Here is a 23,082-nt window from a genome sequence, read left to right on the forward strand (position 1 = left end):
AAAGATAGTAAGCATTATTCCTTGTTCAATTTATCAATGCATTCCATATCAATGATGTTAGGTATCCTACAAAATGTTTGCTCCTTGCATATCAGTTATACAGCTGAAAATTAGAGGAAAAAAAGGGTGCCTAGACTTAGAGTTTCCATCCAAATTTAGGTTCAGCTAATTCTAATCTTTGACAACCAAAAGTTCAACATTATGGTAGGAGTCAGGTCTTTTCATAATTTTCCAATTTCTCTTTTCTTCTTGCTAGAAGTATGATAAATCTTTACATTTGTTTCCATAACATCAGTATATGCTTACATAATCTTTTGACAGTCAACAACAATTTTCCACAAGTTCCATCTTGATAAGATAATTCTGTATTATACAAACAACCAGAAACACATTTTATTTATTCTTGCAAACTAGAAGAGTGCTAAGTTTCAAATTTAGAACATTTTCAATTTCACTGATCATCTGTAGGACCAAATATTCACACCTTCAAAATTCCCATAATCACAAAACCATTTTTCATACCAGAGATATTTCAGCATGGTGTTGAATCAATTCAAAATGGCAAACTCTTGTTGCTTGCATAATAACTCATGCTTTAACTGTTGAAAAGGTCTAAATTGCCCATAGCAATTAGGCAGCAAAGTGAAAAGTGATGTGAAGCAATGGCTACCTTCCATCACCAATAACTTCTAGCATCGGTAGTGTGGGTGAAGCTGAGCTTCCTATGTTATGCACCATGCTTGTGCTTGATACTGTGCTGAACCTCTCATTCTCAGATCCTGAGATGATGGGTTCAGAAGGTCCACAACTGGCGAAGTTGCTGCTCAAGTCGTTGTATTGCCAATCCGTCAGGTAACCAGGTCTTGACTTCACTTCACTTACCTCAATATCCCCCGTTAACATGGCCACAATTCTCGACATCGATGGGCGTAACATTGGTGAGGCTTGAGTGCACAACAAAGCTACATTGATAACGCGGATTGCTTGTGCTTCATCAAATGTTAATAATTTTGGGTCCACCAATTCCAGTTCACACTGTTTCTCGCGTAGATTCCAGGCCTACAGAAAATGAACACCAAAACGAATCAGAATATGTAACATTATAGTGCCAATTGATAATGGGAATGTTTTACCTTTTTATTTGACAAAGAAAGATGGATTCAATGATTGTCCTAATCTTTCCATTGAACAGTGGATCCACATCCACTTTGTCAAGTTCCAGTACATTCAACAAAAAATGTGGTCATAGAGTGATATATTTTTTCAGACATAATTGATGGGATTGTGATGGGAATACAATATAATTACATCAAAGGGAATGAATTGAAATAGAGAGTGTATTCAATCACACAAATGATAGGCATTTGACTAGGTGTTTGACAAAGTGAGTATGAGAGGCAATTTCTCATGGTCTTGTAAATTATTTCATGGATGCATACAGAGTTAATCGACATATCATCAACTTACCATTATCTGATATATTCATCAGCGTATCATGGTATTTACATTGTGAAAGAGCCAAGCAAGAAATTGCCTTCAAATGGATGTTATTAAACCCTACAAAACTGACATGTTTTCTAAGCCAATATCTGATAAACTAGAGAACCTACCCATTCAAGAAGATAAACTTTCTCATTTTTAAGGGTCTGATCTGCATTGGACCTTCCAGAAAGAACCTCCAGAGCTACAACTCCAAATGCAAAAACATCAGCTTTTTCTGTGAGATGCCCTCTCATGGCATATTCCGGTGCAAGATATCCTCTGGGAAAGTACAGTAAAATTATTGTTATATCCCAATAAAGTACACAAACCAACAAACCCTATTGGTGCAATTGAAGAAAGCAACAAACTGATATCATGGGTAAAGCCTGATAGAATAAAGAATGCAAGGAAAAATGGTGTTGGCCCTTCTTACATTGTACCAGCAACTCTAGTGCTGATGTGTGTTTTATTATCATCATAAAGCTTCGCCAGCCCGAAATCTGATATTTTAGGGTTTAAATTGGCATCAAGGAGAATGTTGCTAGCTTTGACATCTCTGTGTACGATTCGCACTCTTGATTCCTCATGAAGATATGCTAGAGCTCTTGCAATCCCCAAACATATCTCAAAGCGAATGGGCCAATCAAGGTGCAAATTGTTCTTGCCTGCAATGAATTATACATAGTCATATGCACAATTAAGTTTAAAGATGCTGTTCATAAAATTTGCAAAACATGTAGGATACATAATTAAAAAAATGAAAGCTCCTATTGATGTTTTCTTTCTTTTTTGAGATGGTATTAAATGATACCAAAGATTGCCTGATCGAGGCTCTTGTTTTCCAGGTACTCGTAGACCACAAGTCGCTTCCCTCCCTCAACACAACAACCATATAGTTTCACCAGATTTTTATGCTGAACAGCAGATATAATTGCAATTTCTGTCATGAACTGACGCTTTCCCTGATTGGATGCTACTGAAAGTTGCTTCACGGCCACAGTCCTTCCATCAAAAAGTTTACCCTATGTATAAAAATAACAAAACACAAAATTGATGTTAATATTAATATACACGTTACATAACAAAGTAAAATATGCCCACTGGAAACCTAGAAAAAGCTTCATTGCATTATTGCATCCTTTGCAGGTTAATGTGACAAATAAGATCAGCGGATTTTGATTAGTTCTCAGTGTGGCACTGTGGCTAGCTTCAGCATCCATATGCTTTGTTTGAGTTTGACATGTGTTCCAGGTGAGGATGGGTGGTAAGCATTGGTCATTCTGGGATACTTGGTAGGTTGGTTTGCAATGTCAGTATGTTTCTCTCTGGATATTTATTATTTTCTAGGTCAGTATTCAGTTGGTTTTGTTTGCAAACTTATAACCAGTTTCTTAATGGTTTCTTCTTGTTTTAAGTTTACATGATGGAATAGGTGAATTGCCTATTTTTCTTTTTCCAAAAAATGAAAGACGATAAGTGAAACAAGATGCATCAATTCTTCCAGCAAAGGCAAAACAAACTGATGGCAAGCAAGTTGTAAAATTAAGAAAAGAACAGAAAATTCTTATTAGCTTAGTCCAACGAAGAATTGTATTTAAAAAATAAATAGATTTAATTAATTAAAATAGAAGAGGATGAGGCCTGATACATTGGTACAGTTGCTCATTTATGATTTGGGTCACTAAGGTTCAAGATATGGAAATAATTTCTCTATTTGTAGGGTAAGAGTACGTAAAAGATTCTTTCCAGATTCCGCATTGGCAGGAGAGCGAGTTTTTTAAACCATTTTTATGTACAACACTTTATTTTATTTGAATAAAATGTTGCTTTCTTTGCACAAAAAGGTAAAAAATGCATGAGGAGCATGCATCAATATTCTATATTCAATGAACTGTCTATGCCACATGGATTAATAGATTGGGGATTGAATTTACTATCATTACAAAGAACCCACTAGAAGATAATTAAAGAACAAATAAAAGACACATCTATTGAGGAAAATATTTTTATCCGGATAATCCATAGAACACCAATAATTAATGGCTACAAAACAAACATTTCAAACTGATGGATTTTGATCCTAACAAACCAGATAATGAAAGATGAACAGCAGATTATTTAACATAAACTCTGTCTTTAAGGTGGCTAATATGCAAATTGGCACCAGGTAAAACATATTTAAGTAGTCTGCAAGCATTGTAGACAAACTTATTTGGTAAGTCACATGATAATTCTGTTTACATACATCTAGGAACTTGCACAGATTCTCACCTTATATACAGGACCAAATCCTCCCTCTCCTAGCTTATTGGCAGAGTTAAAGTCTTCAGTGGCAGTTTTCAGTTCAGAGTACATGAAAGTGTCTGGCCTAGCACTCATTTCTATCAATTCTGCATTAAATGATTTGAACATGTAAAAAAGAACAGAAACACTTGTTAACTTCTGATGGACTGTAGATTTTTAAAGATGTTTAGTGGAAAGGTGTACCATCATCATCCTCCTTGTTGAGTCTTTTCTTGTGCCAATATATCAAAATCCCAAATATTAAGAGTAGACCTAAAGCTACAACACCAGCTGTTGTGCCTGCAATAATACTTGTCTTCTTCTTACTTGTTGACGTAGTAGATGGTGGCTTATTACTAACAGTTGGAGTGAAATCTGAAGAATAGAAAAGAAAATAAGATGCTGGTACAATAACATGCTAAACAAAAAGCAAGATATTCACTTAGTGTTGCTTTACCATAAGGATCTACACTAATGGCTGAAATGGATCCTCCATAATAACCTTGAGTAGGCACACAGCAAGTACCCTTTCCAGCCCAAAAGAAATGAATTTCAAGGAAGTTCTCTGTTACTGGAGCTACATACTCCTTGATGACAGCTGTAAGGGATTTCTCTCCGGCTTCCTTTCTTATATCAAAATCCTTCTCTCTAAGATTTCCCTGAAAAAAAATAGATAAGCTTGGCAAATTTCAACGAAGTAAAAATAATTCAGAAAGAATCAGAGGTGAAGATACCAAATATTGATTTGTACCATTGCTCAGCTTAAACACTTCTAGATTTATTCTTATTTTAGAATAGATATTTATAAATATTAAAATATTGGTGTTTACTGTTGATAGTAAAGCTATTTCTGTTGCAAATATCTAACTTATTATTCAAAGTAATAATTTTGCTCTTTCCAACAATGTTTCAGCTTGACTAAAAATTCTCTTGTACAATCAGTCAAGCTTCAAAGAAAAGAAACAAGAGATAAAAGTTACGGTCATTTTTCCACAAGAGTTTACCACAATGGTTCATTAATTCAGAAAGAATCAGAGGTGAAGATACCATATATTGATTTGTACCATTTCTCAGCTTAAACACTTCTAGATTTATTCTTATTTTAGAATAGACCATTGATAGTCAAGCTATTTCTGTTACAAATATCTAACTTATTATTCAAAGTAATAATTTTGCTCTTTCCAACAATGTTTCAGCTAGACTAAAAATTCTCTTGTACTATCAGTCACGCTTCAAAGAAAAGAACCAAGAGATAAAAAGTTATGGTCATTTTTCCACAATAGTTCGTTAAAGATGTAAGTTAAAAAAATCGAAAGAGATATATTCATGATTCTCTTTTAGAAAATGATTGTTATTCCTATGAATTTTCGAAGTCAATGATTCATTTTACATTTTTACCATGTTAACTAAAATCATATATCATTTTTTACGTTTCTTATATATATTAAAGCCTACTTGTCAGAACTCGAGTTTGATGGGCTAACTATCTTATCAACTTCATTTGACCCAGATCACTAGCAATATTTAGGTTGAAGTTTAAAATAATACACTCATCAGACCCTTATAAGTCAATCTTAATCTTGCTCACTTTCGATGTGGAACTAATTTGGATGCTACACTACTTGTATGATTTTTCTCTTCTACAATACTCTTAGCAAACACTCCAAAACACATCCCACTTTTTTTTTCTGATAAAACCAAAACACACATCTTCATTTGCTTACCTGAATATAAATATCAAAAATTCTTCTTCCATTACTTTTCCAAGTAGGTGGATCAAGTATCTGTGTCTCAGCAAAATGCAACTTAACAGTATAATTTCCATTCTGAAGCCCGAGCCCATAGTATCTCAGTGATGAGGGAGATATCCTTGCAGTCTGATATAACTCTGATTCTAGAGTATTTGTGAATTGGGATGAACTGTATAGAATATAGTCAGCATTTGAGGCATCTGAAAAGCTTCCAACAGTACTAACTGCCCACTTGTTTGTCTCAGTCACATAATAAGAAGCAGTAGTTAGAATCTGGTTGTCAATTTCATACAAAGTTCCATCGGAAGCTGTTATAGTTTTATTACCACCACACTTTACTGCAAATGAAGAATCTGCAAGCATCAAAAACTAAATCATTCATATATTAACATTGGAAAGACAATGATAAATAACCGAAATTACGACATACAAATTGGTGCCCCACGATTGCACGGTATATCTCGTTGGAGACAATTCAATCCTGAAGGCAAAACACTGTACATAACACTTTAGTTATGTCACTCCAGATGAAAAAAATATTAACGATGTAAAATCATTGTTATAGATCAGAAGCACCTGCTGTTAGAACTTCCAATTACAAAGTTGTTGGCCACCAAGTTCCTGTAATAATTATAGCAATGAGTGTCACAATTGGTAGTTCTTATGGTCTACCAAATATGAATCACTGGAGAATGGAAGGCAAGGGGGCCTAAGTATTACATAGTGTATAAACAATACAAGGGAACAAAACTTTAGTTGTAATGCCAAAAAAATTACATGTGTCATCACAAAGTTATGAATCAGCTTGGTATGTCTTGTTTAATCACCATAGGCCATCTCTTGTTCATGGAGCAAAATAAGGTTCCTGTTTTCTTTAAATGAAGTAAAATTGACTTAATGGGGAAGTCGACCAATTTTTATGCAAGATGGTTCCAAAATGCAACCATACGTTTTTGAAGGAATTCATTAGATATAGTAATAAGTTATACTACAGTGTTCCCGTATCTTCTAAATATCTGCTTTAATGATGTAGTTAAAGAGTGATGAGAAACATTTGAACTACCAAGTATTTGACATGGCTAATATAGTACAATGAAGAATCTCTCTTTAAATAAACATACAGTTTCAGATTTTGTTGGCTAGCCCAAGAAGGAAAACTTCCTGCCAGTTGATTATAAGATAGATCTCTGCAGGAAAGACATAAACCAGAATCAAACACTCAAATATTGTATAAACAAGAAGCAGGTCCATCAGAGCAGTATTAGAGAATAGCTATTAAAAAAAAATGACACAATAATTATCACTTGCTGAGAAGATTTTACTAATGTCTGTTGACCAAAACACAGGCAACAGTGTAAGTGTTAAAACCCTGAATGAGATAGACAGATAAAGTTCTCCTAATTCCAAATAAAAAGCAGTTAACAAAAAATTGAAAGACTACACCACAAATTAGCTTCCAAGAAACTGAATCTGAAGAACATACATGTTAAGAAGTGTCACGCTCTTGTTAGCGGGCAAGCTACCAGATAGATTATTATTTCCAAGGAATCTGCAATAGGAGGAAAATAAAATTCAAAATAAGTATGATAGTAACCAAATTTAACTAACATCCTATTAGGATGCTTACAAAATGAATTCACACCACAAACTTATCTTACAAATAACTCTTTTATAGGGATTTTTCTTACAAGTGACTAAGCAAGTTCAAATTGAAGAGAGACTGAGGAAGTTGTCCCGTAAGATTGTTGAAGCTCAAATCCCTGTGAGACAATAGCATCTCTCACTAAATTAGAATACCAATTTCTTACAGACTAAAGGGTGGTAAAAATCAAAATAGTGGTGCCAGAAAATTGTCATTCATGACAAGCAACATCATCAATAACATTCATCTGAATCAGGCTTACAGTTTCTGCAAACTGGTGTATTGTGAAAAGTTTGAGGGAATAATATCTGATATCTTGCAATTCCTTAAGATCCTGTAAGGAATAGATGATACATGACTTATTTAACTGTTACTGCAGGATAAGAGGCATGAGACAAAATAGATTGTTGAGTCTTTTTCTCACAAGGTGCTTAATGATGTCAGATTACTAATAAAAGCTAACGATGAGCTCCCCTTTTGTATGTCACTTATCCTTCTGCATGACAAAAAAAAAAGCAAAAAGAGACTTAAATGAATTGAACTGTAATGATTAAAGGCATTCATTATGCATATAATGATATTAAGAAATGGTATATGGTGATGCGTTGGTAAGTATAAATCAAAACAAAGACTACAGTAATGTATTACAAGGACAGTAGACCAGCAGATACACCGTGAGACAATTAAATAGTGTGTAACACACATACAATTAAGATAACTAGGAACAGATGAGCCTTACAAGTCTACCATATTGGTCATCCTGGAAAGACCTGATGGGATTGGCCCCTCGAAAGAGTTTCCTTGCATTCTCCTGGCGAAGCAATCTAAAAATTAGTATAACTAAAAGAAGATCAATATTCTTATATGGGCATGTTTAAAAGCAAAAGTTGATACAACTTCATGAGGCTGGAGCTTGGAACAATGAAAAAGTACGAATAGAAAAAGAATACCTCTGCAGAAAACTTTTCATTGATTTCAAGTCATTTCAACAATCTTGACTCAACAAAATAAGTTCAATTGTGCATGACAAGCTAGTAGCAGTAATAATTATTTTGACCACAGGACTGACAATGTGAGATTGAGTTTTTAAGGAAGCAACCTTGCACAAATATTCCCACCTATAGATCCTTTTGTCATGCACAACTATTGAGCCTTTTGGTGACATCCGTACATCTGCACCATGGTGGTCATTGGGCAAGTTGATAGTCATGATAAGACATAAAACTACTAGCATTCAGCAATCAGATAGCTGAGCAACTGCTTCAGGAGGCAATTAAGATAATTTTCAAATAGATAACAGAAGCTAGAGGCACCTACAAAGTGCTGATTGCACAAACTATTAAACTGAGAATTAAAGTGAACAGAACTGCCTTATCCGTAAGACGATACCTTGTTTTTAAATACTTTAAAGAAGCACATGACATGCCATCAACTGCATTTAACCATAGAGTTCTATAACCATAGTGGCATAATACTAAGATAAAAATTCTAGTTCAGAATGTATTGTGTGATGTCCATTACTAAAAGCAGATTAAGGATATTGTTGTTAGTGTTTCTAACAAAGACTATTGCTTTAATGTGAGTCATACCACACTCTATTAAAAATATCCTTCCAAAAAATTACACAAAAGAAATCTATGAGCATCAAAACCATAAGGATGGCCTAGATCTCTTTGTATTTGCTGCTGCACTTAATTTTCTAATAGTATTTATAATTTAAAAAAAATTGTGTAAGAATTGGCTACTGGAAACTAAAATCATATGGATGGCAATAAAGAGATTCAAAAAACTCCAGTTGCTCATGAACATATGAAATTGTGGATAATATAACCTTGTAAATTAACAAAATAAAGCATGTGCTTATGTTTCATAAAGGCTACGTTACAAAATAAAGAAACTCTTGGCCCAGATTTGATGGAAAGTTGACCAGAAATCTGCTAGGTATCCTTTTGCTTTAACACATAAACAAATTTAACTGCTGCTCGAACATTTTGCTGTGATAGATACACAGATTGCAGGAAAATATGATACATAACTAAAATAAAATTCTAGATATCAGATATTACATAAAAGTTATTCCTCTCAATACTTACAATGAGGTTATATTAGTCCTGCTGAAGTCTGGTATTTTGCCAGTGAAATTATTGTTAATTAGCCACCTGATACAGAAAAAAAAGTGGTGAGCAACATCTATGTCTGCGCAATTGATATGCAAAAATAAATAAATGAAAAAGATGACTTACAAGGTCTTCAAATTTTTTAGTCCTGATATAGTTGATGGGAACTCACCACTTGCCCCACAGCTACTCACATACCTACCAAATAATTATTGTATGTAAGCACAAAATACCAACTAAAAAACTTCTAGTGTTTAGATGCACTAAAACACAAATAAGGCTGTCAAAGTTATCTAACAATTGCTGCAATTTAGTCAGGTTGCCAAGCTCAAGAGGGAGCGGGCCACTGAAGTTATTTGTAGCAATACTCCTGCAAAATAAAACCAATCGAATTATTCATGTTTCTTTCACATCATCTGAAGAAAATTATGCCATGGGATTGCAATACATGTCAATAAGGGAGGAATTGCAGTACATGTGAATCAACAAAATGTAAGTGTTCATTATACATAAAACAAAGATCGCTCACAAACTTTTTTCCCCTTGTTCTTTTCTTTTCCAAAGACAGCTTAATAACAACAAAAAATCCACTTCAAGAAATCAAGTTCATCGTTAAGAAGCAAGAATTTTCTACCTCAAATTAAATGTAAGACTGATAAGCCAAAGAATTTTGCATATTATGTAATACTTTTGATTTTGATTGAATCGACGACCTTCAAAGGGAGGGCGCCAATTTGAAGGAGGTCGGGATGTAATGTACCTTCACAGCAGCCTTTTGACTCGAAAGGATGCACGAAATGCATACCCATCGCTTTGGCATCTTTTGGTTGATGCCATTAGGAAACTATGGACACAGCAATGCACCAAATTGGTCGACTACCCCGGCAGACCAACCATTGGCCATGCGAAAAAGCAGAGCCTGTAAAGATCTTATCAGGCGATCATTCGCCTCCACCTCTCTCTCCCTCCTCGGGGGTTGTCTTCCGGCGGATGCGTGGCCGTGAGTAAGGAGAACACATGGCGGCACGCGACAGCCAGACTGTCTGTAGATGGCCGTCGTTGGCGCCGTGACGAAGCAAATGCCTGAGGGGCCGGGGGAAGTGAAAGAAAAGGAGTCGGTTCATCAAGAAAGATCCGAATCCGATATGACGCCCGATTCGTTTTGTTAGATCATTTTACATATATAGCCTTAAAAAGTTCAGAAATAACATAATTACCACTTCATATCATATTTATATATCATCCCAAAACCTTTTAGCAACATAATTATTTTTAAAAATTATTGATATATATATATATATATATATATATATATATATATTCTCTAAATTTACAATTAGAAGGACAAATACAAAAATATTAGATATATGTGTTTCAATTTGGTGGCATTGAGTCAAATCCAAATCCACATTGGCTTGAGGCTGATCTGTATCTTCCACAACCTTGATCGGATAGCTATCAAGAAAATTCATGATACTTTTATAATTACTTCTTGCAGTTCATGAAATCATGTGGAGGATTTTTGGCTGAGAAATGGGGCATAAAAAAGAATGATTTCTTACAGGGAGAGAAGGTTGGTGAGCTTGCCGAGTTCCTTTGGTATGCCTCCTGATAGTGCATTAGTACCCACTGACCTGCAAAGTTGCATCCAATCAAGAACAAACTTGTTGACATCATAGGTTAGGTTAGAATGTAAGTGGACTTACAAGTATTGTAGGCCGGTCAAGTTCCCAATGAATGCAGGAAAGGGACCCGTCAAATAGTTTTGAGCCAAATGCCTGTTGATGTAAAGCTTGCTTGACATAGTAACTTCAATTGCTCACAATGATGTTGATAGGAAATTAAGTCACTAATATATTGTAAAATGATGTAAGTATTGTGCATATTAGGGACCATAGGATCGATAATTAGTGCTCTTACTTATTTGGTTGTCTATATGTTCGTTATCTGCATTTGGAGGTGCTTTTTGATATGGTGAGTTCTTATCTCATGCTTGTCTTGCATGCATGCTTTAGAAGTAGTAGGAAATAGATGGAGGTAGAGATGAGACGGAGATGGAAGAGGGCATACAAGTTGGTAAGGTACGTCAAATTTTGCAGCTCGGCCGGGATTCTGCCCACCACATCGAGGGCGTACACTTTCCTGCATATATATGAGCAAGCCAAAACTTCATACCAAGATATACATATATACATATATATATATGTATATATATATATATATATATAGAGAGAGAGAGAGAGAGAGAGAGAGAGAGAGAGAGAGAGAGAGAGAGAGAGAGAAAGTCTGTGTGTTTGAATAGACATGAACTCCAAGAAAAGCAAGAAAAAGATGATGATGAAGGAGAAGAACCCAACTGCATAGCATGAGAGTGAGTGTGCGCATTTGAGAGAGAGTCTGTGCCCTAAATGATTATGAACTCCAAGAAAGCAAGAAAATGATGATGAGGAGAACTCAACTGCATAGTTTGAGAGTGCGTTTTTAGAGAAAGTGAGAGAGAGAGAGAGAGAGAGAGAGAGAGAGAGAGAGAGAGAGAGAGAGAGAGTCTGTGTGTTCTAAATTATTTATGAACTCCAAGAAAAGTAAGAAAAAGATGATGATGTAGGAGAAGAACCCAACTGCATAGTATGAGAGTGAGTGTGTATTTAGAGAGAGAGAGAGAGAGAGAGAGCGCACAACTGAGTGATGTGGCAGGTTGTGGCGTTGTCGTAGGAGCAATCGCATTTGACTGCAGGATTGAAGGCGGTGCTATCGAAACTGGTGGAGTCGATGGCGGCGCCGCTGCAGGGCTCGCCGCTGATGTTCCACGCCGGCGACGACGTCGCCGAAGCCGTCCTCCCCCACCGCCCCAGGATCACGTTCAGTGCCGCCACTGCAACGCCGGAAACAGCACATGGTGTTCACGTCAACAACGAACTCCTCGATCAAATGCTACCATGTTATCACCATCATCATATTACACGCTACCAACCTAATGCATGCATGTATGAATGAGTTCGTGTGGTTTGACCGTGAGAAACTGGCAAGTCAGCATCTTTGAATGATTTAGTCTTTGACTTGACAAAATTGAATGTCCTATAAGATTAGTCGTATCCCTTACAAAATTCAATAACACACATATATCATCGTCGTTAATCTCTATACCATCGATCGTCGCCAAGTATAGCAATAGTGAAAATTCGAGTAGCATTAATATCCTTAAAAAAAATATTACATATTCTCTTTTAAATTAGTAATTCAAATAATTGATAAGGTATAATTTAGATATTAAAATAAAAGTCTCTTTTTATTTTTACCAAAAGATATTTCTATTTGATTTTTAATGTGAAAAAAATTAAAATTTCCCATCAATTGAGAAAAAAGGATCTCGAAAATTGTTTAAGATGGACATGTTGTTCGAAATTAAAAAGTAAGGCAAACATAGAACGGATGTGTTGGGAAAATGACATAAATAAGAAAATAAAAGATTGAAATAATCCATAGCTGATTTGATGAGTAAAAATGATGAACAATAGATTCACGGATTGCCACAAACAACTTAGGAAAATTGTGGCCTAAGATGCAATCCGGTGTGAATTCAAAACCTATATCATCTAATGATGTTCTAAAAGTCCTATATCATCTAAACTTGTATGAATTCAAAACCTCTTTGATAACTATGAAAAGTCAAGTAATAAGAAATATTTCTACAATAATTAAATAAAAATGAGTCTCAAGTAGCAGAAAATCTTCTTCTTTTTTTTTTTTTTGGTACCTACATCCAAACAGTGTAACCAGGATATATGATATGAGGACCTCAAATCACCATCATATCTATATGAGCTCTTTCTAACTATTTTATAGGTTGTGTTGGTGTTTTTTCTTATGGTTTTAAGTGGATTTTATGGACTTTGATGGCTTCAGTGAACTGTTTGAGTGCTTTTTTATCAAATAAATAAAAGAACTTGCAAAAACTCGGGAGAAGAAACAAATATGGAAAGAAACAAATTTGAGAACTATATCGAAGAAAGAAGAACAAAGCATGGAAACAATCATGAGACAAAAAAAGGTTATACTGAATTGTGTGTGTTTGTCGAAGAAAGATATGAATACTAGGAGGAGAGGAGGAGGAGAAGAAGAACAAAAACCATGGAAACTTGCAGAAGATAAAAGATAAGGTTTGAGTGCCTTATCAAAGAAAAAAAGGAGAAGATATGGAGCAAGCAGAAGAAAAAAAGATTATAGTGAGACAACGGCATGCCTTCAGAAAGAGGAGTAGTAGCTTGAGCTCCGGATCTTCCGAAAGCGAGGAACAGGCATGGTAGGAAGCAGATCACAAGAGCTACCGAATCAAACTTGGATGGATTCTTTGGCTGGAACATCTCTGATATGGCGCAAGGGTTTCAAGATTTCTGAAGCTCCAGAGTGGTCTGTAACAATGGCGGTGGGTTTCCCCACAATTTAAAGGTGTGGAGGTGGGATCGCATGGGACATGTTTGACAGGAAAAACTAAAACGTGGCTGTTCTTTGTAGACTTTTCGCATGCTCTGTTCACAATTGGCTACTCCCCCTAGTGTGGAGATTGTTTATGCTCCTAAACTTCATGCGCGCACTTCTTCCTCTCATAAAAATCCTTTTACTGCAAATTAAGTGTTTGCTGAGAAAATTTTACCAGTCAGAATCATTCAAATCAAGTCTGATGCTTAATCTCCAAGGTTGATCCTTTTTCATTTTCAATCTAACTCCATCCATGGGCCTCTTTTTTTTATACTATTTATTTTACTTCTCCATATTGTCCACTTTGAATAATTTTGTCATTGCAGGTAACACATCAAATCAAATAAACATGGACATTTCCTACCAGGACTATATGATGTGAAAATAAAAGTGACAAGCTTAGAAAAATTTCTCTGTGGGAGAAGCTTGCTTGACTTTTCTCTCAAGACCTACTTCAAGAGGGTTGTATTGTTTTATAGACATTTGTGTCTGCCAGTCCTGGTGAATTCAACCAATGACTTCCAGACCTCATCACTGAAACACAAAAAATAATAATAATAAATTAAATGGTGATTCATTTGTTCTTGGACTGTGGAATTTGGCGTAGATCTATGCTTCAACAGCTATCTCTGATGCATGCAATGACAGCAACTGGACTCAAAGAAACAAATTAACGTTAGTGTCTATGTATTTTCTAAGTACCTACTACTTTTATCTTATACAAGAGTCGAGATTATGAAGTGACATATATGATTCACAGTATTAAAACATTTATAAATTAACCTAGAAACACATACACACACACACAAAAAGATAATCCAATTCACAATAATCAATATTCACAGCCTTATCTCTACAAATAGGAAGATATTGAGAATTACAAGGGTCTATCAAACACCAGGAAGAAGGTCTGATGATGTAGGTGGCAGATACCTGCTCATCTTTAATTCTAAACATGCTTTGACATTTGGAGATCTAAAGCATCACCAAGCATCCTTTGACAGCAATGGAGCTTGCATCATTATTCATGGAAGCTGTATCAATTCCTCGGAAAGCAATCTGCTTGACGACCCAGCAACATGCTTGGAATTGTTAATTGCTTGTGGATGTGCTCAAATATTATCCGAGATTTGCATGAAAGAAGCAATCTTTTGTCTGTTGAAGATGCAGTTCATCTTCCTGTATTGCTCAGACCAAATGCGTAGCACTTTCCTAAATAAATACTTTTGGATGATTTTTAGCAGAGTATGAAGTGGAAATCTGGTGGGCATGAGTTCTCAAAGGTGATGGTGAGTAACAGTGATGAAGCCTTATTTTTTTCAAGATGCCATGATGAAGAACACCAATTGCAGATAAAAATTTGTATACATAAATTGGAAATTTGTACATTCATTTATCTAATAATATCAGTTAATATAATTTCTAAATATTTTGCCTCCATTATCGATTTGAAGCCAATCTGAGTGAAGCCTCAAACTTTGACTTTCTTTTATCGTGGCAAAAGTATTTATTTGTTTAAGTAACATGCAACATTTAATTATTTGGCACCCCATTAGGCTAAAAGAATTTTATTTTGGATTAGCATGCTGAAAGAACATATCTTTTAGTTTCCTTTCGAAGGATTACGGAATTATAATGCTAAAGATGATGACATAAACTCTGTACTGCATGAGTGAGGAACACTGTCTACGTTCCAAATTACTTGTTGACCAAGTTTCTTAAGAGGAAAAATAAAAATAAGAAAAAGGGCCATTCATCAAGTTTCTAATCTCCAACATGGTTGAGAAAGGAAAGAACAATTCGGATCTGTGTAATCCGTACGTGTAGTTGAATGGTCAAAGTGTCTGACGATTTGATAGCCTTTATTTTCTCATTTATTGTGAAAAGGAGTCAAGTCAATCCATTATATATAAATATATATATATATATATATATATATATATATATATATTTATATATTTATATATAATGGATTGACTTGACTCCATTTCACAATATGTGAGAAAACAAAGGTTATCTGTGTGTGTAATTTTTTGTTGTTCAGTTTAATTCATTTTTTCGAATTTTGACGGATGTTTGTGATTAAAATATGATGTGTGTGGATTTGGAAGTCCGATCAGGATGCTTGATTTGGGTTGAATCTTTGGAGGTCACAAAAATTATAGTGGTGAATATTACAATATGATTATAGCCATTTAACAATTTGGCAAGTGTCGGCTTGAATCTTTTGAGCATTTCCTTCCAGAGCAGTGGACCTTTCATTGATAGCTCTATCCACCAACTGATCTTGAAAGCCAGAAGAAGACTGCAATGATTAAAGATCAAGATGAGCCATAGGCCAATCAATCACAGATGTGGTGTTTGATCTCGAAGATGTATTTTTTAGGAAAGCAGATACCTTGGTTGCTTCTATTAATATTAAGGTCAATGAGATTGAAACAAAGATCAAGAATTTAAATAAAGGAAGCATGAGGTTTTGGATTAACCCTCAAGATGATCAAAGACCTGGCAGGCAGCTGATCCAGAGGCACATCAATTTGATGAAACACTAGTAGTTGACCAATGTGATGAAGATTTGGTGGGGAGGAATATGATAATGATCGGGCTCTCTTGCACTCTGATTTCCAGTACAATCCTACATAAAGCATCTTTTAGGGTTTTCCTATCAATGGCACTCTCCATTGTGCATGTAGGAAGAGGTAAGCTTTGTTTTAGAAACTAGAAAACATGCACTTCGTGAGGACCAATTAATCTCACAATCTGAAGTAGTAAATTTGACAAGCCTGTGACACAGAATCAAGAATATAAACAGCAACACCAACCAACAACAGTGATTCAACCATTTAACAACATTTTCGAACAACACTTGATAAATATATTCAAGCAGCATAACCCAATCACGTCGAGCATTAGAGTCTGAAGATCTCCAACCCGATTATCCAGAAGGCATAAATAGCTAATTCATATGTCTGCAGAAGTTTCATGACATAGAAAGTCTCTGGTATTAATGTGCTCGATCTCTGAGAATTTCAAGGTCCAGCTCTGAAGGATCAGTAGCCTGAATCTCATAGTGAACTCCATCCATCTCCCTCCTGAACCGATCTTTAGAAGTTGCATACAACATTTTAGCTCGGATTCGGGACACAGAAGGGGACCTGATGGCAGGAATAACAAGAGAAAAGACAACAATTATACCCTTTAATTGAAGTGCAAGAAGATGTACAGGAATGGAAAATAACAATAGCAAATGTAACACAAGATAGAAGTACTAAAATTTCAGATAAATGAAGCAACTGCTTCAGCAGCAGAAGAAGATATGATAAGGAAGCAACATCATAACATTAAAAGAATCAAGTTAGCATAGTGCAATTTCCTAGGCACAATAATGATACTTCATATGCCTGCAAAGATGCATAAAGCAAGAACAATAATTATACTTCTAACAGTGGTACAGACTCACAATCAGTTGTTCTGGCAACTGGTAATCATGTTAACAAGAAAAGTCCAATTCTGGGAAATGCAAAAATAAATATCACAATAGATTAATGGCAACAATAGCTTCATGGTTATCATTTGAATTTAATCCAAATGATGAAGATATTTCAGTTCAATCCTCTCATTGCATGGGTGATTAATCAATAGGGAATCTCAAGACTAAATATATCTTAGAAAGACATCATTATAACTGAAACTTATATGATGGGATAATTATCTATTGTAAATTAAGTAATCAGCTATATAACTAGTGATTTCTGCTTTTACTATTAAGATCTGTAAAAACAACTATGTGCAGTGATACAAGGTTAGCTTTATTAAAATTTTACCAAATGATGTATCTTAATTAAACTCGAGAGAGATGTTTTCTTGTATCATGGTCTTCGATTACTGGTCAATGAAAGATACTCGAATTATAAAGAGTGTCAACCTAAAGCAACAAAGTCAAAAAGTCCAGAGACAACCATTTGCCACATCCCCACTCTAGGACAGATAAAAGATGCATATATCTCCTTCAAGGACCTCAATCAACTTTTGATTGTACTATACCCAAAGCAAAATAAATTGCAAGGTTTAAGCTAATTTATCAGAGGGCAGTGACAATTATAATAACAATATATACATTTTATACATATTCAATTGAAATTGCTTGGCTTCACAATTTTTAAGTCTACCAAGTCCTCACCTCTTAGTGATCCTTATATTCCATTGTTGGGTTTTGTAACATTCACGGTGTCAAGGGTAAAGATTTTGTTGTTAGTTAAGCTAATTTCTTCCGACAATAAGTTCATAAATTTTAAATAGAGGTTAAAGAAGTATGAGAGCATGCATTCTGCAGCTGTTAGCAAAAGAATCCTAGTAGTATGAATCTATTTTGCATGATTCGCCTTTCCAATTCATACCGGTGTACTGACCGGCCATCGGTATGGTACATACCAAGCTATGCCAACGTACCAACACATGGTACGGTAGGCATACTGATATACTGATATATACCACTTGTATCAGTATATTACCTAACCAAATCTCACTAATATTAACACCAGAATAGCCACTAAGAGGAGAAAATTCTAGCATCAAAAGTCTCACCAGGCAATGAAAAAGATCTTGCTTTTTTGACAATTCTCTTCAGTGACAAAGTCAAAATCATAGACAGCATAACGACAATCATTCTCAGGCAGAGATGCCATGAAATCATCATAGCTTTCAGTTGCATCTCCAGTCTTCTCCACAATAACCTGCTTTCGTTTCTCATCAATTTTGAATATCACATATCGATGGGTCTTCTTCCTTTGAAGCTCTACGAAGGTGTCTCTGCAATCCTCAGCAACACCCATTCCAGAGGATGCATTCGACTGAAAACATTTGAAGATAAAATTCAGACGTCATTAATGATTGTTCTTAGGATTGCGACATTTAAAATTCAATGAATTATTAAAGAAAATATAAATTTTAAAAACACAATTCATTCAGCAATAAAGAAAATAGTGAATCACCCAAACAAGAGATGATGGTCCTTTACATTGACAGGCAAGAAAATCAATATATCTGAATACACTGTTTTTAGAAGAAGCATTACAAGGCCCTGGCTCATGGCAGCCAGATGAGAGAGTGGGTTATCAAGCTGGTCCAGCAGGGTACATGTTTTATAAACATATGAACACAGAAGTGACTTCTTAGTTCTTATGACACTAGTAATCCATGAAGCAACCACAACAAACAGTTACAAAACAGATCTATCAAAGCTAAGACCATATCTTGTCTTAGAAGTGTTTTTAATTTTATGAATTTTTTAATGTGCATAATTGCCTGCTGAAGAGCTTAACAGTTTTATGACCATCATGGACCAAAGCCAACACTGCCCATACTGTATTGGTAGTTTTACAAATGCACTTTTGATTTAAAATGTAGATGTAACAGTAATACACATAAAGAAGAAAGACATGAAATAATAACTTTATTTGATTAAAAAAATAAAAAATCTGAGACAAGGCTTAAGAAGAAGCCTATACTCTATAAGTTTCATACACATCTGCAGTCAAGATAAAGTGGAAAACGATTATTAGGGACCTTAGACTAATAAAAAAACCATCTAATTCAACAGCTTCAAAATAATAAAAAATAACTTTAAAATCAGAGTCAGCTAAAAAATAAAGGAAAATGCAAAATGTGTTAAGGTTGACATATATATAGTTGAATTGCCCAAGATTTATGGTGCTACAATGAATTACTATGCAGTTGATCGATTTTAAAGCTTTGTCGTGATGATATAGGATAAGCCAGATGAGATAAGTTCCATTTAAGTGATGAATCATCGCTTCAACAAGATGGCATTAATTTAATGCTAAAACAGATGGGTAACCAGAGGTGATAAACCACATTGTTTAGGAGGCAAAAAAGCATAAAGAAACTAATTGTGCATCTGAATAATGTGGTGCAAATAATGCGTATTTTCAAGCTTTAGTTTTAAAATAAAAAAATGCACCTCATAGAAGAAAATTGTACCTAAGGGTGCCAACCTACATAACAAGAAAAGAAGATTCATGAGGCTGAAACATCAAAAGTAAGCTGTAAAACAAGAAAATTCCTCAGTAGAAGGTTGCAAGAGTTTGTTGGTCAAGGAATTGGTTAAATGAACTAAGGCTCTACTGAACTCAGAGAGAAATAAAAGCATTGATAAATGAACTCCTACAGAACGAAAGGATTATCAAATTGAAAAGAAAGATGGTCAATTTAAAGAAAAAGTTAAAAGCCTTGTGGCTCAAGAAATAATTTGATATTGAAGGAGAAAAGCATAGGAAGATAAAGAGAGCATCACTAAAATGGAGGAAGAGGTAATATGAAAGAAAAGGAAGAATATTTATGGTCCTCAAAGAACAAAGGATTGACACAATTTGGATATTTTTGGGCAAGAGTGCATCTTGATTGTTAATCTCTTTCATCTAGAAAATTATCATTCAAACAAGTATCATGAAGCATGAATAGCTTTGTTAAGGCATTAGCCTTCAGCTTCGAGCCTAGGTTCTAAAGTCCTCTAGTGCTTGGGCCTCGACTAGAACTTACAACATTCAACGACACAATAAGAGAAGAACCAGTGACCACATCTCCTTCTACATCAAGTGATATGTACAAGATCATAATATCCAAGATTACAAGGTGCAAACTACACAGCTGCTGTACGATATATACATCGCTCCAACGTCAATGCCAGGTAAATATGCTCAGGAAAAATTATGAACAATTAACACAAGCATTCTGAAGTCTTAGTTGTAGGAGAATGAATCCCTGATGATGCAGCTATACCGTCCAGTGATGGTCTTCACACTACTTTTCAACGATTCCAAAGCTTGGAACAGCAAGAAAACGAAAACAACAAAACGCAGACCACAGACTTGGGCATCAAAATCGATATTTTCACATAAATGACTACACATCTGAATCTCAATTCAGAGTTGATATGAACATAAACCCCTAACCCATATAAAAAAAAGAAATTCCATGAACAACCAAAACGCCTAAAACAGTGTAGACGGAAACATAATTTCGTTGCCTTCAACACACCACAAATAGTAAACCCGATCGACCAACAACTCACTCGATCGACGGAGCAGTCAACTGAAATCTAAATAGAAATACATCAACATCAAAAAGCGCCACAAACTGAACCGATCAAATCCAAATTCCCTGAAAACCCCAAAATTGAACAAGAAAAATAGAAAATTCCGAAAAAAATCGAAGACTGCACATCGATCGGGCCTCAAAATGAAATTACAAGAGATAAAAAAATCCGATCTCCTCAATCTGCCAATAAAATACAAAAGCAAAGAGAAAATCTTGATCGAGAACAGAAAATGAAGAGAAGAAGAACTCACGTAGGATCGGAGAAAGGCCATTTGGACAGACGAGGGATCGGCTCACATGCGACTCCTTTCTCTTCCCTTTGTAGGGATTACAGAAGAGAAACTGAGGAGGTGGACAGAAAAAGAACGGAGAGGAAGCAGACGGTACACCGAAAGGGGGGGGGAGCAAGGAAGATTCGTGTTTTTACCGACAGTGACGGGTGCGAAAGATCGCTTCTTTTTCTTCGTATACAGATCGAGACCTCACCTGATGCAACACCGAAAGCGAACATGTTAAGGTACTGATTATTCTCGACCGTCGGATGGTGGGCCGACGGTAAACCGATGCTGTGGCCCGCGGACTCCTCTCGGAGCTTACGTTTTGGGCACGGCCCCCGGTATGACTCCTTGGGCTCCACTGTGACTGACGATTAATGTTGAGAGTATGGGTGGGGGTCATCGATCATTTGAGGTTCCGTTGTAATAAGATTTATATACCTACAAAACTACATATATTTGTGGTTTAGTAATATCTAGGAATTACTATTGATCCGGTCAAATCTCGGTTGACTGGTTTCTCGGTCGCGCTGGTCGATATAAAAAGAGATAAAAAAATATTTTTATAAAACATATATCTAAAAAATATGAAAGATATAATTATGAAATGTTGTTTTGTTATGCATGAATTTTGATGACTAAAAGATAAAAAAAATTCAAAATTCAAATAGGTTGACTGCGAAAGAAAATAAGAAAAATTCGAATGGGTGCCAATTAGTCTTGTCTAGCTGATAAAGATCTTTCTGCATTCATGAACTTGGAAATGCTGTTGTTGCTGAAATGTGGTTTGAGGTCTACATATATCACAAACATAAAGACCAGATTTTAGGGTTTCCATAGCTGTTCGTTCGTAGCAGATTGATGAATGGTGGGTATTCGCACAACTCTTCAGGGCTGCTGCAGTCGGTGATGTAGTTCTTCGATGTGGGAGTGATCATCATTGTTGTCCCGAAAGGTTTATTAGATCGTACGATCTATTTAATTAGATAAGATATATTATCGATATGATTAGATTCTAATTATGGTTATTGATCACTAGAAAATAAGTTTATGTTATAATAGAATTACTTAGGGGATGTCCTTCGATGGGAGGAGCTCTCCTAATAATTTATCCTAGACCCTCTACTCTCGCCTATAAATAAACAGGATATCTAGGGGCTAAATAAGACACATCTCATCTCAATTGAGAGATTAAAGTTTTTCTCTCAATCTCCCTAATCCATCAATCTAAGTGGTCCTATGAAAAGATAGGAAGAGAGGAAATGGAATGTCTAGTTCTCTTTGCATATTGATATCTCAGATCCAACGATGGTGCGCTTGTAGATCAGATAATGTTTATTCTTCTGAACAACAACAAAGGTAGGCATCGTAATATTGTTAGATCTAATTTTATTTGATTTCAATCCTGGCATAAGAGTTTTTTCGTATTACAGATAGCATGATTATATATTTTATGCTAACAATTGGTAAGAGAGCCTATTTTCTTAAGATCAAATATATTAAATCTGTTATTTTTGTTTACGATGCATGAATGATCCATATTTTCTAATGATCGCGGAGCAGCAATGGTCGTCAACGACCTTGCTACATATAGCTAGCGAATCTGCTAGCGGTAGAGGCTGCATTGGGCAGCATGCGCGTCGCAGCGCAATAGGCGGCACACGCATGTGGGCATCACCGCGCACATGCGACGGTTGCACGCGGGCATAGCTCGTGTCCATGCGACGACCGCACGAAGGCATACAGCACCGACGGTGATCGTGTGTGGGTAGGTCGTGCCCAAGCGGTGGTCGCGCGCTGGCAGTAACCGCGACTAGCCGTGCGTAGGCGATGGCAGCCACACAAGCAACAGCCACATGCATGGGTAAGAACCGTCGTAGTGGCCGCGCGTGGGCAAAGGCAGCCCCGCGACGGTAGCGATCATGCGTGGGCAGGAACCG

The 23,082-nt window shown here is 35.8% G+C and overlaps 2 protein-coding genes across 4 annotated transcripts; both read right to left on the bottom strand.

Moving 5' to 3' along the window:
• Positions 1–349: 349 nt before the first annotated feature.
• On the bottom strand, positions 350–13,694 carry LOC135678952 (probable LRR receptor-like serine/threonine-protein kinase At1g56140). 3 transcript variants are annotated; one of them, XM_065192224.1, is made up of 24 exons: positions 13,516–13,694; positions 11,952–12,147; positions 11,346–11,417; positions 10,982–11,053; positions 10,838–10,909; positions 9,574–9,645; positions 9,402–9,473; positions 9,252–9,317; positions 7,898–7,969; positions 7,583–7,654; positions 7,421–7,492; positions 7,205–7,276; positions 7,000–7,065; positions 6,638–6,703; positions 6,093–6,137; positions 5,947–6,011; positions 5,490–5,869; positions 4,223–4,424; positions 3,970–4,065; positions 3,754–3,872; positions 2,294–2,504; positions 1,916–2,147; positions 1,611–1,761; positions 350–1,059 (listed from the first exon to the last, which is right to left on the bottom strand). In XM_065192224.1, exons 1-24 carry the CDS (start codon positions 13,634–13,636, stop codon positions 667–669), a joined length of 3,057 nt encoding a protein of 1,018 aa, XP_065048296.1. In that variant the 5' UTR covers positions 13,637–13,694; the 3' UTR covers positions 350–666. The 3 variants fall into 3 exon arrangements, with proteins under 3 accessions (XP_065048296.1, XP_065048295.1, XP_065048294.1); XM_065192223.1 differs by having other exon boundaries at positions 3,970–4,140; positions 5,490–5,854; positions 13,516–13,693; XM_065192222.1 differs by having other exon boundaries at positions 3,970–4,140; positions 13,516–13,693.
• Positions 13,695–16,537: 2,843 nt separating this feature from the next.
• Positions 16,538–21,295, bottom strand: LOC135678953 (actin-depolymerizing factor 11). Its single transcript, XM_065192225.1, has 3 exons — positions 21,119–21,295; positions 18,336–18,601; positions 16,538–16,906 (listed from the first exon to the last, which is right to left on the bottom strand). The coding sequence occupies exons 1-3, from the start codon at positions 21,137–21,139 to the stop codon at positions 16,756–16,758; spliced, it is 438 nt and encodes a 145-aa protein (XP_065048297.1). The 5' UTR covers positions 21,140–21,295; the 3' UTR covers positions 16,538–16,755.
• Between the last annotated feature and the right edge of the window lie 1,787 nt (positions 21,296–23,082).

The sequence above is a fragment of the Musa acuminata genome, chromosome BXJ1-7 (genome assembly GCF_036884655.1).
Source record: "Musa acuminata AAA Group cultivar baxijiao chromosome BXJ1-7, Cavendish_Baxijiao_AAA, whole genome shotgun sequence".
NCBI lineage: Eukaryota > Viridiplantae > Streptophyta > Magnoliopsida > Zingiberales > Musaceae > Musa > Musa acuminata.

Bases quoted from the DNA above. Each gene is read 5' to 3' on its own strand.
- LOC135678953 (XM_065192225.1), bottom strand. From the start codon at position 21,139: ATGGCCTTTCTCCGATCCTAC. The intron at 18,602-21,118 runs GTGAGTTCTTCT...AAATGTTTTCAG, and splicing joins TGGCCTTTCTCCGATCCTAC to TCGAATGCATCCTCTGGAAT. The intron at 16,907-18,335 runs GTGAGACTTTTG...TCCTGCCATCAG, and splicing joins AAGATCTTTTTCATTGCCTG to GTCCCCTTCTGTGTCCCGAA.
- LOC135678952 (XM_065192222.1), bottom strand. From the start codon at position 13,636: ATGTTCCAGCCAAAGAATCCATCCAAGTTTGATTCGGTAGCTCTTGTG. The intron at 9,646-10,837 runs GTAAGAAATCAT...TTTATTTTGCAG, and splicing joins CTCACCAACCTTCTCTCCCT to GAGTATTGCTACAAATAACT. The intron at 7,066-7,204 runs GTAAGAAAAATC...CTCCTATTGCAG, and splicing joins TTGAACTTGCTTAGTCACTT to ATTCCTTGGAAATAATAATC.